The sequence below is a fragment of the Nakaseomyces glabratus genome, chromosome M, assembly GCF_010111755.1.
Source record: "Nakaseomyces glabratus chromosome M, complete sequence".
NCBI classification, from domain to species: domain Eukaryota; kingdom Fungi; phylum Ascomycota; class Saccharomycetes; order Saccharomycetales; family Saccharomycetaceae; genus Nakaseomyces; species Nakaseomyces glabratus.
The window spans coordinates 228,853-247,691 of NC_088963.1; the positions used below are offsets into that span (position 1 = coordinate 228,853).

At 37.4% G+C, this 18,839-nt stretch overlaps 4 protein-coding genes across 4 annotated transcripts; 1 reads left to right on the forward strand and 3 right to left on the reverse strand.

Annotated features, from left to right (window-relative positions):
• Positions 1-758: 758 nt before the first annotated feature.
• On the reverse strand, positions 759-1,706 carry GVI51_M01771 (C2H2-type zinc finger protein; the record flags this gene model as incomplete). The annotated part of the gene is made up of 1 exon (XM_449426.1): positions 759-1,706. One exon carries the CDS (start codon positions 1,704-1,706, stop codon positions 759-761), a length of 948 nt encoding a protein of 315 aa, XP_449426.1.
• A 7,256-nt stretch (positions 1,707-8,962) lies between these two features.
• Positions 8,963-9,985, reverse strand: ECM8 (Ecm8p; the record flags this gene model as incomplete). Its single annotated transcript, XM_449427.1, has 1 exon — positions 8,963-9,985. One exon carries the CDS (start codon positions 9,983-9,985, stop codon positions 8,963-8,965), a length of 1,023 nt encoding a protein of 340 aa, XP_449427.1.
• Positions 9,986-13,725: 3,740 nt separating this feature from the next.
• Positions 13,726-15,756, forward strand: GVI51_M01815 (uncharacterized protein; the record flags this gene model as incomplete). Its single annotated transcript, XM_449428.1, has 1 exon — positions 13,726-15,756. The coding sequence occupies one exon, from the start codon at positions 13,726-13,728 to the stop codon at positions 15,754-15,756; it is 2,031 nt and encodes a 676-aa protein (XP_449428.1).
• An 81-nt stretch (positions 15,757-15,837) lies between these two features.
• On the reverse strand, positions 15,838-18,681 carry PFF1 (Pff1p; the record flags this gene model as incomplete). The annotated part of the gene is made up of 1 exon (XM_449429.1): positions 15,838-18,681. One exon carries the CDS (start codon positions 18,679-18,681, stop codon positions 15,838-15,840), a length of 2,844 nt encoding a protein of 947 aa, XP_449429.1.
• Between the last annotated feature and the right edge of the window lie 158 nt (positions 18,682-18,839).

Here is an 18,839-nt window from a genome sequence, read left to right on the forward strand (position 1 = left end):
AACTACAAAAATATCTATTAGCAAAAACAGAATTCCTTATAATGAAAAGGAGACTGTTTGTTTAATTAATACAAGTTTATGTGTCGAAGCCTTTGAAAATAGAAAACGATTTTCTCCCTCTCTTGATGCCCTGTTGATAAAAATAGAAAGATTTGATAAATAGTCAGTTAAGATTCTTCGGCAAAATTAGTTATTAATTGAATCTCAATCAGATTAAGATTCTTTTTCCTGAATCTTCTTATCATGCCCATAGCCTTCCAAGATGTTTACAATTGACTTCTATTCCCAGATGTAGAGCGAAGTTAAGACGAGCTTGTTTGTAATAATGAAACTAAACCTCATTAATATTAAATTAGCTATAACTGTATGAAAAACGCATTAAATAACTTAAGAGTAAAAGAAAAGAAAAAGTAAAATAGAAAAAAATAGAGAGTACACTTGAGAGAATATCCAGCCCATGAGTAAAGCAAGGAGAGGTATTCTCAAATCCATTTTGAAATAAAAGATGTAATATATCGAATTAAAAATCTTAGTAGATTGATAAGTTGAGATTGGCCAAAAAACAATAAGATCCTTTTGTTGAAAAAGGTATCACAAAAAAATTAATGATTAAATTGGAAATGAGAAAGAAAAATAAAACATTATTAGAACTGAAAGTATAATTATTGTTCTTGTGAATCTTGTGCTGTAGATAGAGCAAACACTTAGCAAGTGGAAGAATAAATTGAATGCAATATACTAATGGAGGGATAGTGAGATCATATTGATGAAGCTTCACCTCCTTGGTGTAAAACATTTAGGTATGGTTTGCATAGAACATCATTATTTAGTGGAGTAGCAGAACCAGAAACATCCACCTCTGATGGGTAGCCATCGCTTACGTAAGTGGATGTTGTAGTGTTTGAAGTCTTTCTCTTTTTCTGTACTCTTGATGAAGTTCTTTTACTACTTTGAAGAAGCTGCTTTGCAGTTGGCTTCTCAGCACAGATCTCACCGGTCGGTAGAATGTAAGCACCATTACTTAGTTTGAAGTGTAGCTTGTAGTGTCTCAACATGTTAGACTTGGCGTTGAAGCTCTTCGTACAGTTATCAAATGGACATGGGTAAGGCTTTTCACCTGTGTGGATATTCATGTGTGTACTTAGCGAGCTTGGTCTTTTGAACTTCTTGAGACATACTTTGCAAATGAATTTAGTGTCTTCTGATGTCTTATTTATCTCGGCTTGTGCAGAGAACTTCTCATCAAAAGCGTTTGAAGTTTCATCATCTGCAGGTTGTATGCAGGAAGACTTGGGCGATACACTTTCTTCAACTTTCTGCAATGATGGTGGGTAAGCTTCAGCCATCTTTACTACTTCATCTCTTGGGTATGGAAGTTCGTTTTTGAAGTGGTATTGAGAATCGCTATCGCGCTTTTGTAGCATATCTGGGTGTTCTAATGAGATAAAACCTTCGGACTTTAGAGTATCTCTTCTGGAGTTTGTATCCAGTTCGAAAACACTAGATGGTTCATCTGATATTATAGAGTCTGTTTCATTGAAAAGCTTTTCGTAACTTTCGTTGTACATGGAGAAAGGCTGAATAACCGTGGTGTTTTGGATAGCGGGGAGACTCATGTCATTGAAGCAGTCTAAGTAGTCGTCTATCTTGAAACGCTCTTCATCATCTAGCATGAAGGAGTTTAAAGGATTACTTTCAAAAATCATCTTTCACTGGTAGTTTATTGTCTTTTTCTATCAGCGAGATATTGGAATACTAGTTATATCCTAGTAATCAGTTATTTCTTAATAGTATGTGAATTGTATTAAAACCTTTTGATACCAGCAAAAAGGTTTATAATATTGTATTCTAGAAATAGCAGGTGTTGTGGGCTTCTCTTTGTGTGATGTATCTCTATTTTCGCTCTGGAGTGTGAGAAAAAATGGGATACTATATATTTGTTTGACTGATGTCTATTATAGGTAAGCCAAAAATATACTTGATGTTTGGTTTTGTTTGTCTATAACTATAACAATATAAATGTAAAATAAATAGGAAAATGGAAAGCCATATCAACGGACATCAACCATCAGGAATTCAAAGATCTGGGTCTATATTTATAATATTTCCAAAAGGGTGGTTTTTCACAGTTCATTTTCCTCCTCGACTCTAAAGCAATTAATGTCAAGTTGCATTAAGGAAAAGGTTCAGTAATCTTTGTAAAATATTATGGTAATCCCATCTACTTTTTTTTTCCTTCCACTAGTATTTTGTTTGCAATTGCTTGCTAATCTACGGTTGATACAGAAGAAAAGTAGGCAGTGAAAAGAAAAAGGCCCTTTTTCCAGTTTTCTCTATGAACTGTAGGTATCTATGTAGTGCTCTGTTATTCAGTAATATTCACTTTTGTAAATTACTGATATGTTAGAAACATCTAATAATTTCATATTTTTTTTTCTAAATTTTTTTTTTTTCAGGTCAAGAGGGCCATAAAGTGAAGAAGGGGAGGGAGTGAAAAGCTGGCCCTATTCCCACTGCAGGAAGCGTACTGAACAAAGTATTGATGGGAATTAGATCCGTCAAATTTACCCATAAGATTACTAAAAGAACTTGCAAAAGGGCATTGGTGCGGCGAAGCAGTGCAAAAGCACGGAACTTATTCTCTTTAAATTAGTGGGTAGAAATGAAGGAGAAGAAGTTCATTCAAAAGTACATTTTTCTTTTTTTATTATTAGAAAATGATTAACAAAGAGAGCGAAACTGGGTCATAATTCCCTAGTGGAGAAAGCGGAGAAAAGGACCAACGAAGGTCTCGAACATCATCATGGTAAATGATTAAAATGTTCTTTGAGTAGGGACACAGGGAACAATCACTGCAGGGGAAGGAAAATGGAAGACTCCAAAAAGAAGGAATCGAACTGAAATTTTACGGGTTTGAGAACGTTTTCCTAGCATGGAAGAAGAAGAAGAAGAAAAAGCTTCTCAAGTACTCACAGAAAGATGCGTGCATCTGTGTACATAAAAAATTCTGTTCGATTTTCTATGTCTCATTTTCTCTGGTTTCATGTATGGAAGGCTTATAGTTTCCTCTTTAACGGACGGACAGTTCAGATTTTTTGAGATCGGAGACAGTGTTTCATCCGTAGAAGAAGAAAAAAGATCCTGGAAGATGTATGGAAGTACACGAAGGAAAGACCAATCCTGCTACCAGCATTTCTGTGCTCTCTCCCTGTAATTTACCCTTTTAAGGTTCCCTGATAATCACTGCGAGATTTTTCTTTCACAATACCCCCTCCTCCTACAGTACTTGTAACGGCTTTTCTTCTGTTCCCTCCTTCTATTCCCACATCCCACGTACCTGGTTTCTATTCCGCTTTCAGCTCCTTCTCAAATCTCTCCCACAGTTCCCCGAGAATCACCCCTAGAAGGCGTTGTGCACAACTTTCTTCTAGATTGTAATATTCTTGTAATGTTCACCCAACACGTATTATTCAGAAATTGCAAAAGACCTCCTGTTAACCCTCATTCGATTTTGTAATCTCAACCCACAACCTTCACCTGAGTGACAAACCACCGTAGGAACAGGGTCCCCCCCCCCGACCACAAGATGGAAAGGGTTCTTCGTGCTTTGCCTACACACTCCCTAATTTTCGTACTTTTTATTTTTGTTCAAGTTGAGTTCTGTGCTATTCTTCCAACTATCAATTCTGCCAGAACATCCACTTTCCTCCTCTGGCCACGTTCTGGCTGGTAGACGGAATTTCCTAAGCACAGCAAATTCCATGCCTCTCCATATCCTTCTTGGGTTTCCCCCCCCCTCCTCCTACTCTGATTTCTCAACATCGGGGATAAACCAAAGCTAAAACTTGAGTGACTGTGCAAATGATCAATGCCCAAAGAATGAACCGTATCTCTCCTTTAGAGTTGCTCAGTCTCTCGCGCAGCAGCTGGTCTCAAATAATTTCATTGCTAACAACACTGTGTGAAATTGCAGATGTTCGAGAATTTCACTGCAGCTCCTTCTCTACATATACACCTAAATAGGAAATTGAATAAAGAGAAGCTCCTTCCACAGATCATGTCGTTGAGATGAGTGGGAAAAAGCCCTAGAGAGAGCGTTACCCAAAAAAGGAGGTCCCCGTTAGAGGACAAACAAGGAAGGAGGGGCGAACGGTCATTGAACGGGCAGTGTATAAAACAAAGGAAGGTGATAAACATTTGCTTGCTGGAATTCGTAGTATCTGTTGTTTTGTTTCTGTTTCTCTGCAACTGCGGAGACAGATACGTACGGGTAAAAAAGAAGGCTTGTTACAAAGCACTCCTCCCAGCTGGGATTATAGTCATACAGCATTTCTTACTACGCATATTCCTACTTCATTTTTAGTCACTTACACACATTGTATACAGCACCAATCAAAAGTGTGCTTGTTGTGCTGCCATCTCTAAGTGGATATAACGAAAAGCAGCACAGTAAGAGTTAGACTCTTTACTTTCTATCGGCTTTTCTTTTCTTATTCCTCTGATTGTTTCATAGTGAAAACGGAGGATCTGTGCAGCCCTTTCTACCAGGAATAAGTGTGTTTGCTGACTTCCATTACTACAATAATTTGTTATCAGGATACCATAAAATAGCGCGGGACAATCGATTAAAAAAACGCAATTAAGAGAGAGAAAGAAAAACACAGCTACCCCATTCACAGATCCACGTCCTTATCAAACTCAGTTCTACTTTGCTTGTATTTGTCACTCCTCGTTTTCTTCATTACAGTTGACGCTGCGACTACTGCAACTGTATCTGTCTTGGACATACAAACGCGAAGGGCACTATCCTGTTTAGCTCTTTCGACTTTTCTGTATGGATTCGATAAGTAAGGTGTTTTAAGAAAAACTAGTGATATAATTTAGAGTCCCGGATAGAATAGGGCTATACACATATGCCCTCTCTCTCTCCTTCTCTTTGTCCCTCTACTGCAAGAAGAAGAAAAGGAAAACTCAATTTCAATTACTGTGTATTGAAATTTAGAGAAAGAAAAAAATCCCATTTAGCACTCATTGAAGAAAAAGAAAAGCTGACAAAGAAAGTATGCCGGCTCTGTCCATCCTACTTTAACCGGGTTTTCCCCTAGAGACTGTCTGTACAAATAGCGGTGAATTCGACAAAAAAAAAATGATATACGATGTACGAAAGATTCAAGACAATAGGGGAAAGGGCGAAAATATAGCCAGAAAGAAGACGCGAGAGCTCTTAAAAAACCGCGTATTAAGTAAACATGCCTAATGTGTTGTCACTTAGTTGTACCTCAGATAAACCTGCGTAGTTCATCTGTAATATGTTCTGTAAATCTGCTACAATTATATCATTGATGCCTGCATATGTATCTGTGCTGGATGTGTGCTAGATGAGTAACAGTGTTGAGTGCAATTGGGTATTCTCGAGGCGAGAGCTCACTCATGTTCTACAGAGGCCTATGGGCATTTTAACGTTTTCAGAGTTACGTCTTCTATTGTTCTTGGGCTCTTTCTGTGTTGTTTCAAGGCTCACAAGGCTGTTATAGAATCAGAAGAAAAGAAGCACAGAGTGACTATTCTACTATTGATTGCTATCTGCTATTAAGAGTCAACTGTCGTTTTTTGCTCTATTTTTCTCTCACAGCACCCTGCACAAACGGCAACAGATATTGGAATATTGAAACGACAAAGTTGATTTCATTTCAATGTTCCAGACTCAATCATATAACAGGATTCACACAGAATTTTAACTGTACAAGCACAACGTTGAAACTCAGCAAAACTACGGCCATACATACAAACGGCACCAAAAACCCTGCTGGCAAAGGAAACATGGTAGTCAAGCGCGGTGTTTCTTCTATGTGACTTACGGTGTTTTGTTTTTGAGAATTCCTTGAGACGTTTAGGCACTTACACTGGAGTCTTGAACAGTCGCCTTGAAAGGGGTTAGTTTGGGGTTGTTTTGCTGCTATTTGTTCTTAAAGCTCATAGGAACCGTTGTGGAAGCCCATTATCTCGGAGATACCGAGTTCATCATAATACTTTATCTTGCTATTGTTTTTCGAGAATAGATAACCCATTTTAACAGCGCTGGTAATCCGTTTACTGTAATTGTTTTGTTGAAATGGAATGGATCGTGGCACTCGGCTTTCTGAACAAACCCAAAATATCTTTAACACTATAGCATAAACGGGTTTACCAAGAACCACATTGGTGTGTCTGTTTAGTGCTGGACAAAAGAGAAACATACAGTGAATTGGTACTATGAAGTACTCATGTATTGTTAATACAAAGACATCCTGTGTAGTTTTTTCCAGCTACGTAATTGTCCGTTAAGTAGAAATTTCTCACTGAGTGAATGGAATTTTTTTTAGGCAAGCATTGGACCATGAAAATGGCAATTTTTTTCTTGTTGGTAAGTTTCTATAAATAAATTCAATACACCATTTGGGCAATGGTAAGAAAGCGCCTTGTATTTCTTATGTGTGTGGGTTTATAATAATGGTTAAACTCACTTCTGTTCATCCATCTCTGCTGGGATGTTGGTATTGTCTTTGAAAAATTGCCAAACCTTTTCCAAGGATTGGTGGAACAATGGCAAAGTTATTTTAGGTATATGAGTTTTTATTGAGAGTATTCTGAGATAAGGATGGGAAGACCTTACACAAGGAAACTTGTTCTTCTGTAAACAAAGTAGGGTGAGAAAAGGAAAGGTGACCAAATAATGACGCCTTTGGGCATCGATAAGGCGAAGCTCAGAGCAAATATACAAAGCTGCTGGATTTGTTGTTTTCTGAAGCCACCCTTGTTTTTGGTGGCTGTCTTCTCAATTACATAAGGGTCATCCGGCTAAATATCTCTGATGTTATGAGAAGGCTAGTGACTATTGCAGATACAATCTAAATGAATAGGGCTCAACAAAACAAGATGTTGCTTGTTCGAGAGGGTTATATGTTAATTTGACTCTGTTGGAACAGCATGACTTGGTTGCAAATAGGCACAGTCACATACAACTTCGTTGGGTCAACAATTACTGGCCCCCCAAACACTATTGTATTGGTCTTTTGGAATAGCCAACAATAAAGGGATAAAGTGCACCGGGAATCAACTTGTAGCGTTCAATACCCGCAGAGTATATACTCCCCCATTGTTCAACGTATGGCAGCTCCTGCCTACACGCTTTTCAATGGAAGTAGGAATATGTAGCTAGATGTTACTTACATCATTGTTATGATGTCACAGTTACGTAGATCTCAATTCAACAACCTTCTTTTGATTTAAGATCTAACTGAGGCATTTTAAGTAATCTATGACAGTAGAAACTACTACTTGGCGGCGGGGGGAGGGAAGAAAGCCGTGGACAATACCAGTAAATTAGCAAACATCCTTCACCATTTTCTGTGATCGTAACTGTTAAGGTAACATTCCTGCTTTTGCAACCCTTTTTTATCCATCTGTTTCTACTCAATTTACAGTTTCCTCCCGCGATGTTTAACTGCATCTTCTAAGTGAACAGTCCTTCCCTTCCCTTACCTCTCCGTACCTCTCCGTACCTCTCTCTGTAACCTTGTTATCTGCCTGATATCCCACGTTTTTACACCTGTAACTTCATCTTCCCCCCGACCCGTAATCAAATCCTGCTACATTATCTGAGCTTTTTTTTTCTCTCAATCGCTAACTGTGTTTCCAAACACTCAGACACTTGTACGTACAAGCTGTCAAAACGAAAAGCAAAACCCCTATGAAGACTCATGAGTAGTTCAGTTGTTGTTTTTTGAAGGATTAGTAGATGCTGACAAATAAAGACCCCCCCACCCCCGGGTTGGAAAGAAAAGGACCAAGAAACATGAGGGGGGCCGAGGGTGAAGGGAAATTTAAAGATCTCATTTTGGGTTCATCCAGGTCAGACGTAAACGTTAGATGATATACACCACGTGCATATGTGGAGGTGGTTATCACTTTGACTCCAACCAGATGACAGAGGGGAGACAACTCCAATTTCTCGTGGAAGACAAGTTTCTTTGAAATAGATAAGGATTGGGGAGTTGTGTGAGAAACTGCGTGGGGAAACCGGTGCGGAGGTTAGTTGGGGCTTCCAAGGTTTAGCCTAGATCTCGGTCTTTGGATATCGGTTTTGACCGACAGATGCGGTTCCCAATTTCTAGACAGGAAATGAGGCACTCACTGATTAACGTTGCACGTCCAGTTACACTTCTAGTTGCATATTAATGGCCCTAAGAGGGTCTATGGACGGAGGGGAAGTGTCTAAGCACTATCTCGCAAGTAGAGACTCTTCCCTCCCCATGATTGCTTGCAATTAAACTGTTCTATGTAACGTTTGTTGCCATGTTTCCACTCCATCTGCTTCTCCACTCTGATCCTCCTACACTACTCCCTACATCTTCATACAGAACGTTGTATGCAATATCTAAAGATGAGAGGTATTATAAAACTTTTATGTAATGTTTGTAATATAACGGAAAATTGGGACCCTCTTATACATCATACATCAGCCCGCTTCTTTGTTCAGGGTGTCACGTCAATGTGCTTCCGCGTGCTTTGGGTAAGATTAATTAAGTTGAATTAGTTCAAGGGTCTGGCCATGTTAAACTTATGAGAATATGAACGGAAATACATGAAGGTGAGGAAGAGGGGCGGGACTTTCTGTTAAAGTTTTTTGTTACTTTCATATACATATCGGGGTTACATTTCATTTTGACTTTTCTGAGATCTTTCACTGAGAAAAGTTACAAAAAAAATATTGAGATAAGATAAGAATCTTGCTAATAAACTGTCGGTGTTATGTTTATTGTTGCTGTGTTTTAGGATAGGAGAGATCTTAGATTCAAAAGTAATAAAAATCATAATATAATTACAAAAATGGTGTGTTTGATATAGTTCAATTTGATATAATTCAATATTGTCTGTGACTTTTATTGAGTATGAGAGGACGGCGAAATACTAGCTGTTTCATTTAGTCCGTGAATATTATGTACAAACACGTAGAATCGTAATCGCGAAAGTTACACTCTAGGTAGTGTACAAAATAATTTTCGTATACGCCTTGGATCTCTTGTCTATTTCTTGTTTGAATATAGGAGATTCTGGAATACTCTTTGAAAGTTTGAATGTTTAGGGACTCAAAGTCTTCATATTGTCTCTGGATGATCTCATCATGTTCACACCAACCGATACGGATATACCGGTTGCAATTGGGACAAAGTACATGGGTTCTACGGAATCCGCTGCCCATTATGGAAGAGTAATAAGTTGAAGGTATAGGTAATAATCTCACCACAACATGAGGTAGAACATTTCTTGTGAATTGTATGGCTGAGCTTTTCACCTCTTGAACATAGAATGTCATGTAATCTTCCAGTTTTATGGTGGTAATGTTATTTTTCTTTTGATTTATGTGATACCAATCTGTTGTGTTATCTAGTCTTGTGATTATTCCGTGCGCCAGAAATAGGTGTTTGAAGTAAATAGTCGAGTCAACCCAGTTGACGCCAAGGCAAAACCTGCACATTATTTCTTTACGGCTGTCACGAGACCTCAAATACCGATAGTTTATCAAGTCAGTCCTTTTTATCGGGCCTGCAGAGCTGTAGTGGTTACAGCTTGTGTCGCTCTCTAAATGGCTCTCCAAGATACAGGCCGATGGCGGACACTTAAAGTTTTTCTTAACCTCATAACTTTGTGATTCGTAGCTTAACCTCATCATTCTAGTCAGTTTATGGTGTTGGAAGCTTCTAGGTAAATAGAGTTTATTCTTGCCACATATATGTTTGCAATTCGGGCGTAGATGGTCCAGTTCGAGGTACAAAGTTTCATATTTTGAACTCTTTTTTGTGTAGTTTGTTGGGGAGGGAAAAAAATGTGCATCGTCTTCAACTGTATCAAGTAGTTCTTCGGGATACGTTCGGAATTGGCGCAGGTTTAAATTGTTGCCATTATGATTGAACAAAGTCGAGCTATTTTCTATCCAGTTCTCCATTATAATAATCCTTCTTAGTTTTAGCCGTTTTGTAAGATTTATCTTTAGCAGTACAAGGTTGGCTCGATTAGTAAGGCTACTTATTTTTTTTCCTAAAATTTAGCGGCTCTATGCTCAAGCTTTTGGTAGTTTTTTATTTTATTATTAGTAGCTCCAGATTACTATTATTGTACTGTTTACTTACTTATATTGTTGTGTAGTATTATTGACTTTTTTTCGTTACATTATTGAAAGTTCACTAAACGTAGGCTATATATGTAAATTTCATGACATTCATTTGGTCTGACTTTTAAACACAAGGTTGGCCCTCTTTGAGGCCCCTGGTTACACTATCATTTCAAATGTCTTTGTGATTACTTGCCGCAAAAGCATGTGGTGACATAAAAGTTTATCCTGGAGCATAGATATATTATTGCTGGCACCGAAGTGTAGGTGTCACAGTAGCTTCAAAAACATTAAATCAATGTAAACGCAAAAAAAGAGTATCACGACATTTACTGTAAAGATCACGAGGTATTATTGTATACGAACACCTTGTTCCGTGGAGTATACATGAATATCTAAATTTGTCAAGACACAACAGGACAGCTCTGAAGAAACTGCGTCATTGCAAGAGGGAAGTTCATTTGAGATTGATACGTAGAAGCCCATATTTCTGCTGTATTGTTCCAAGATAGATAGCAACTTGCCATCCCCTATGCAAAGGAGGTTCTATGATAGCGAAAATAAACTCTGTTTCAACAAAGAAATATCTCCCAGTAGTTGTAACATCCGCCATCGGGTATACAAAATTTGAACATGAACTTGGTAACCTCGAAAGTCCACTCTACCACCGAGCTTATGCACAGGTACCCACACAGAACTGTCCAGTAGCCAGTAGCAGCCTTAGAGCTAAATCGGTTTGACTCAAAGAAAACAAAATTCGTGTCCCAAAACGTTCGTCATATTCGACCTTCAATTTCAACTGTTCTTGTGACAATGTTCCCCTACAGGAAATCTCCATAGCAAAGAAAAATTAAGGGCTGGGACAATCAGTTGTCTAATCAGAGAGGTGGAAAACCTTAATTTCTTTTTTCATTTGTTTGTTTTCAGTTTTTTCTTTGAAGCTGCATGTCTACGAGGGATCTGTTCTCGCAGGTTTCCTAAGGAGTGAAAAGATAAGTGGGGCGTGTTTTTTCAATTCGAGATAAATAAGTCTACGTAAAGTCCTCATAACTGCATTTCTCAAATTGTGAGATACGACAGCCAGACGCTATTTTTATTTCTTTCTTAAGTACAATAATGAAAAAAAAAGATCCAGGCTGGAGATACCACCATGGAACTTCATAGCCACCTTCCAACGCGATTTTGCTGTCCCCAAACCTCTGTAATTGTAATGTCTCATGGTCGGGAGTGTAAGTCACACAGGTATATTTTAATGGGCGAACAGTGTTAATCTATTGCATTTACCAGTTGAGGGCTTTAAGAAGGGGCGAGAAGGGTGGATTGTATAGCCAGCGACATGAGAACGTATCTCCGTCCTTAGTTTTTCTTTTCTTACTGTAAAAATGGTAGAGTTTTAGGAGAAGTCCCTAGAGGGAAGAGGTGAAGAGAGGAGAGAGTGGCTGGACCAATTGCAAGGAGAAGGGTCAGGAGCGAACGTTGCCGGGGTGGCCCTTTTTATTTTTTTGCGTGTTGATTTATATAGGAGACAAATACAAAAGCGTAGATATCTCGCATGGAGCAATAAGGCTCGGAACAGAGATTTGTAGGGGAAAAGCTAAGAAAAATAAGAAAATCACCTTCCTTTGCCCCAATTAAAATGGGTGTAGAGAAGTATGCGTACAGTTAGTAAGGGGGGGGGAAGATCCCGGTAAAGCCTACGAGGGAGAATTTCCACTTTTCCACAAGATTATGTGGAGACACTCCCCGCCCCGATCTGTGGGAAGAAAAATAAAAGAGCCGAGAGTGACGGAAAAGATAAAATGGAATAAGACCCATACAGGCAAGACAATAAACATGAAACCAGGAAAGAAAATGCAGCAGTAATCAGAGAAAGAAAATGACGAATTTTTTCTCTCAAAGAACAGAAGAAAGAAGAAAAAAGGTAGCTTCTTTTTTTAGACGATACCCTAAATGCAACACAGAATGGAACGCAGGTACTTTCGTGTACATGGAATGCTTCTATTGTTGTCGCATGAGAATATAGAAGGCCCTGCCTCCTTGTCCCCCCTTCTCTCTTCCATCTTGAGAAAAAAGGAGGGCAGTACGGAGAAATACTGTTGCCCACTTTCAGAAAGAAAAGAGAAGGATGCTTATTCCACTACAAACTGAAAATTAAACGGAAAGCAAGGAATTTGTCTTACTGGTTCCATACATCCCCGTTCTGAAATCGTTCTGAATGTGTCTCTTTCATGAAGTGGCTTTCCAAATGCAAAAAAGAAAGAAAAATCACACAGGGAGGGAAAGGAACTGCGGGGGGGGAGCAGTGGGATAGAAAACGAAAACAAGAAATTCTTCTTTATCCCCTGCATGATTATCTGAGCAATCACGCATATTTTCAGCTTAGAAGAAGAAAAAAAGGAATAGCAACACGACCACAGCATACAGAATGTTCCGCAGGATGGTGGGAAGAAGTTCTTCCAAATGACGACCAGAAGCAGAGAATTATTACTTGAAGTAATTTGAAGGACCCAAAAAAGAAGAAGAAGAAAAAAGAGAACTGACAACGATTTGTGCAGGATAATTGAACTCAAAATCATAAGATTTGTCAAAGAAAAAACCAACAAGAAGCTTAACATCACATAACACCTACCAGTAAATATCAACATAGAGATTGGGAAAGAGGATGAAAGATTTCGAAGGATATGTGTGGGAAAAGAGTGGGCAATGCTACTCAGTATCTCAAGAGGGGATTCCAACCAAATTAAAATGCCCATGTAAAACGAATACTGTAAGACTACTAAATAAGAAACAAGAAAAATAAATAAAAAAAAACAACAACAACAAAAAACTTACTTTTTGATTGTATTTAATATCATTCTGTTTAAGAAGGGAATAGGAAAAGAAAAGGGACGAGATAACTTAAAATGATTTTCCTTTTTTCTTTCTTGTTCACAACCTTCTAAGTTTTCTTGAACCAATTTATTTTATTTTCCTTTCCTATTCCTTTGCAAATATTTGGTGCATATTTATAACAAAAAAAAAAAAAAAGATGAGAAGGACAGGAAGAAAGAAAACAGCCCATTTTTAATTTTTTTTTCCTTGGTATCATTTATATATCAAGGAAAGGAAAACATCAAGGATTGACCCATCTTTTTCCTATTTTTTTTTCCTCAAAAAAAAAAATAATATTGTAATAGTAGTACATATAGTACTTTATGTTAAAAATATATTAATCTTGAACATATAAAAATAAAAACCTGAATTACTAAGAAGAAAAACAACAACGACTAATCTGTATTGTCTATAAATTTTTAGAAAATTGATAGTAGGGAGGATTTTGTTTGGCATTGGTGGAACTGATATAATAAGCTAAAATCTTTATTCTACTAAGATAACACTGATTTTCTAAAAAAATAAAAAAGTGGCTACATATTGTGGAAACGACCCTATCGACTATTAAAGTACTAGGTACGGGTAAAAAGGGGAATACCTAATAGACATAAATAACATAATAAGGATTACTGGAAAGTGTCCTTTGAAAGAGTTTAACTAGAAACCATTTTTCGATAAGAAATACTAGCAAGGAAAGTACAAGGATGAGTGAAGAGTTCAGTTCTTGGTATGGAGATGTTACAAGGAAATGCGGATCGCTTGCTATTGATCTCGGCTTATCTACGTTAGCCTTCGATCAACTGGTGAAATTGCTAGAACAAGAAAAACACATCAGCACTATCCTACTGTTAGTCAGGCTATATCTAAAGAACAAAGATTATTATAATGTCGTCACATTCTTAGTGAATGGTAGAGATAATGAGATACTCAGCGATTATAGAGTGTGGAAAGCTATCGCATTATCTTATTTCAAGCTGAACAACGTACAAGATTCGTTAAATGCTGTTGACTACGCTCTGAAGCTTAAATCTGACGATCAAGATACCTTGTTGCTGAAGGCGAGGATAATGTCTTTCCTTGACGATAGCTCTTTGAAGACTCAATATGAAGCATTGATCTCGTCATATAGTGATAAATCATCAAAGGAATATTATCAAATTCTGGTTTGCTATATGCAGTACTCTAGAAATATTGGCGACATACCTAAATGCTTTGAGATATTCCAAGCTATCAGCCAGGAGTTTTCAAGAACTCAAAAGAAGAGATCAATAAATTTCCTGCAAGTATTCTCATATGCGTACCAGTTGTATGCTTCAACAATCTATCTAACAGAAGGTAATATAAACGAGGCCGGTAGAAAGAGAAAACGGGGCTATAACAATGATTCTCCTCTCGAAGTTATAAATGAGTTTCTAAGCATATCAGAACGTAACTACAACTCGTCGTTATCAATTCAGCCCTTGAAAATATTACAAGGTCAAATTAGTTTCATTGAAGGTATTGATCTAAGGGAATCGATAAATTACTTGAACCTAGAGCTTCAAATACTAAATAACCATGCTGCTACGCTATCGGAAGAAGGTGTATACCACAAATCAATACTCAACTACATGATTGCAAGAAACATGTTAAAACTAAACCCGCACGAAAATGCACAGGTTGCATACGAATACTTCCAAAACTCGTTATCATTAACACCTAACTTACCTTTCATATGGATTTCTGTGGCGTCATTATATCTGACTTTGGGTCAACTAGAAGATTCACTGGCTACCTACTCACAAGCAATATCCCTAGCTATGTCTTTTGAGAACGTTTTACCGCCAAAAGAGTTATCTTACTACAAAAGATTTGCTGCAGTTGCATGGCATGGTATTTCACAAGTCTATACTGTAACACTACAACTCACAAATGCTATTGAAGCTCTTGATCATGCTATTTCTATTGTATATCAAGAACATGATGTTACAACAGAACAAGAACTAACAAGTTTAAGAAATGAGTATGTCAAATTGAATTCTCAATCTACACCTCATCCAAACATTGTTTACTCGTTACCAGAAGTATCCATGAAACTTCTTCTAGAATACGAAACATGCAGAGATTCCTTTCTTTTCCAAAACATAGATGATTTAGAAATAATTGATAAGAATAATCTTAACGATGGTGCAATTAAGAATTTTGCAGGACAAGTGACAACTCTTACAACGCAGCCACCAACAGATCAGTCAACTTTAAGGGTACTTAACACCGCTAACGGAACAAATAGCATTGCATACACCCAAAAACCTCCAGGCTCTGAAGTATATACTAGAAAGCAAAGTGTTACGGGTACGCCTTCATCTGCTCATGCACAACAATATGGGAGAAATCCTCAGCTGAGTTCCTCTATGAGCCAAACTCTAAATGCACCAATACAGGACGTTAGGACAATTCAACAGCCTAATGGGCAGAATATTGTGGTTGGAAATCAGATTCTCCAACAGCAACAACAACAGCAATATACAACAAAACAACCTTTTGTGGTATTTAATCATGCTACCCAAAAGCAAGAGCTGGTGACTCCACAAATAGTCTCTACAGAAAATGGTCGTTATCAACCCCAGCATGTTTCGATGATTCAGGGATTGCCTCAACCAAATCCAAATGCATACTATCAAGTAAATGATGGAAATGTAGTTTTAAAACCAATTCAGTCAATGAACAACAATGAGTTTATCACCAAAGTACTATGACTGTTTATTAACTAACAACCTAACTAGAACACTTCCTGTAGTACATAATGTAATACTTAATTAAATACAATGGCTCATATTTCACAATTGAATTTTATCTTTAATCACTACTAGACCTCTGTCTCTGTTTGTGAAAGTATACCATTTTGGCGAATATTTCACGACCTCGTCGAATGCTGGAATTTTCTTAAGTGGATGGCCATTCACAACTGATAATGAGTCAGCCTCTCCTGTGAAACATGCTACAGTTATTTCAATATTATTATCACCCTGCCCATCAATTACAGGGTCATAATCTAGATCAAATGGAATATTGGGTAGCCATTCAATTGAGAAGTGGTGAGCACCATTAAAATCTAATTTGTGGATAAGTACTTCATCAATACCATCTGCGTATTTTATTGAATTAGACACTGAATTAGTGTTGTTATTATTGCTTTTTATTACGGAAAACTTCTTTACTGGACTCTGCTTAGATGACTGGGACCAGAATGCCAGTGAACAAACTCTATTCTCACTCACATTAATTTTTATTTCTGCACTTAATGGAGCGTAAGGTGACCTTTGTGTGTCATTGTTATCATTTTTCAAGACTTCGATTTTCATTAGGTTCTTGTTTTGTCTATTACCCTCGCTATCGACAAGATTAGGAGGCAGTCCATAATAGTCACAAATTTTAGATCCGCCAAATACTGTACAATTGACCAGAGTAGACTGTGATTTAACGCTTGGTAAGTCGTATATCATTTCTTTAATTGGAGTATCTTTTGCAGTGAAAAGACTAACCGATGATTTTGATATGTCATGTTGATTTACCGTTTGTAAAAACCTCACTTTGAGAGGCGCTATTTCTGAAAATGGTTGCATTACAAGAGACTTACCGAATAACAATACTCCAATTATTGCAATGATTACTGACGATTGATAGTTCAACTTTGAAATAAATGGTAGAATAGGCAGCGCAAGAAGTATCACGCCAATAGTAATGATAATACAAATCAATTGAACATCATCTGTTGTTTCCTGGACCATTTTGTGAATAGCGTCAAGAGTGTAATCTAATGAAAATAGGAATATGAATGATGAAATAGGCACAATACACAAGAACTGCACTATCCAGTTGTAATGCTTTGAAAAATCGGAATTCTTATCCATCTTACCACTATCACCAATATGGTTATTTGATAACAATGGCATTCTTTCATCAACTTCTTCTGCATTCGAATGTAGATCAGTATTGGTGTTCGAGGTAACTTCTTGGTTGCCTGTATCCCTTACCTGATTAATATTTTCTCCACGATCTTGGCTAGGCAACGGGTTGTCTTCATCATTTTGACTACTAGCATACCGAACACTAGAATTAGGTGCATCATTTACTGCTTTATTTTTTGTACCAAATAAACCTAAAGATAATGCGACGATTAAACAGCCTGAGAATATACTCAAAGGATACGTCCCTGTCAGTGTGAAATCAGATTTAGCCATTCTTAGAGTAATATACAGCTGCATTAACCAAGCTATGATGAATATTTGGTTGATAGCTACAGTTTTGTAACTTTCAGTTGGATTTAACCTTTCTGCTAAAGTAACAATGAGATAGTTAACAGTAACAAATAGCAGGAACAGTCCAGTTAGAGGAGTTCTATAATCGGCGGAATACACAAACGGATTGAAGCTATTCAGAGACTTTGTAAGCAGTAACAAAAAAACAACAGACAATCCGAGAGACAACAATAATCTCAATTGCACTAGACGTGATCTTTCAAGCCTTCTACGTTTATCCAGATGTGCCTTCATCATTAACAAAATAGGACCAACAATTAGCATGAAAATATCAGCGTAAAATAAATGCTTTGTATCAACAACAACAAAGAACAAACCCAACAAGTCAAAAAATACAGCAGGGTTGGATGAAGATTTTTTGATTAGCTTCTCGTTGCTGATATATATAGCGAGCTGAAGAGATTGATTAAGCATTGACCACAAAGATTCTTTAGATGTGTACTGTATTGAATCTTTTGCTGTGTGATAATAATCTCTGGGTTTGTAAAATGAAATGTCCCACCCTTTTAGTCCATATTCATCATACACCTTATAGTCTGTTTGACTTCCGATATAACGACTGTTAAATCCTTGCTGGAATATAGAGTTACCAAACGGACGGCTCTTTACTGCTTTCTTATATATCTCGGCAGTTTCTACGTTAGATGTTCTGAAAAGGACTGCACGATCTCCAGCACCCATCCCTTCTAAGTTAATGAAATACTCAATGTCTCTAATCCAAGGATGATAAGTAAATGCATATGCGCCAAGTAAACCAAACTCTTCATTGTTATTAAAATTAAAAATTACTGAACGTTTTGGTTGAGAGCTCGAAAAATGGTTTAGTAATGAAAGCATAGTGGCTATACCTTTGCCATCATCAGTTGCTCCATAGGAAGTAGGTACCGAATCAAAATGTCCTGATATTAAGAGAGCAGGTAGCTCATTGTTGGATCCCACGACTTTAACAATAATGTTAGAGGATTCATAATATACAACCCGTGAAACCTTCGATGTACTGTTAAAGACATCTGGTTGGTGAAACAGTATTGATGACTTGTTTCTATAGTCATCATCAATATATATGTTATCATTGCTCCTGGTGATATTCTTAACTCTCTGTAATAAAAAATCATGGACAACATCATTGTTCCTTGAGCTGTAAGGATGCGGCGATTGAGTTATAACTTGTAGGTCTGACCATGCCTGTTCTAGGAGGTTGCGACGTAACTTATCGCTTGTGGCATTAGGTAAATCAAGCTTGTACCTGCTCCTATCGAATACTAACAGTGCTATGATGATTGCATATGTGATTATCAGTAAAATGCTGAAGTTGGTCTTCCTAAACCGGAATATAGCCCGAAGAAGTGCCTTGAATCGCATAAATCTCTTCTCAACGTGTTGATATGTTGCCCTTATATTAAAACGAATAACTATTACAGAATCTGACACTTGAAATTAAAGGATTTAAATACTTTATCCTCTCATTTCATTTAATAATTCAGGTCATCCCGGATTGTTTATATTTTGGTTTAATATGT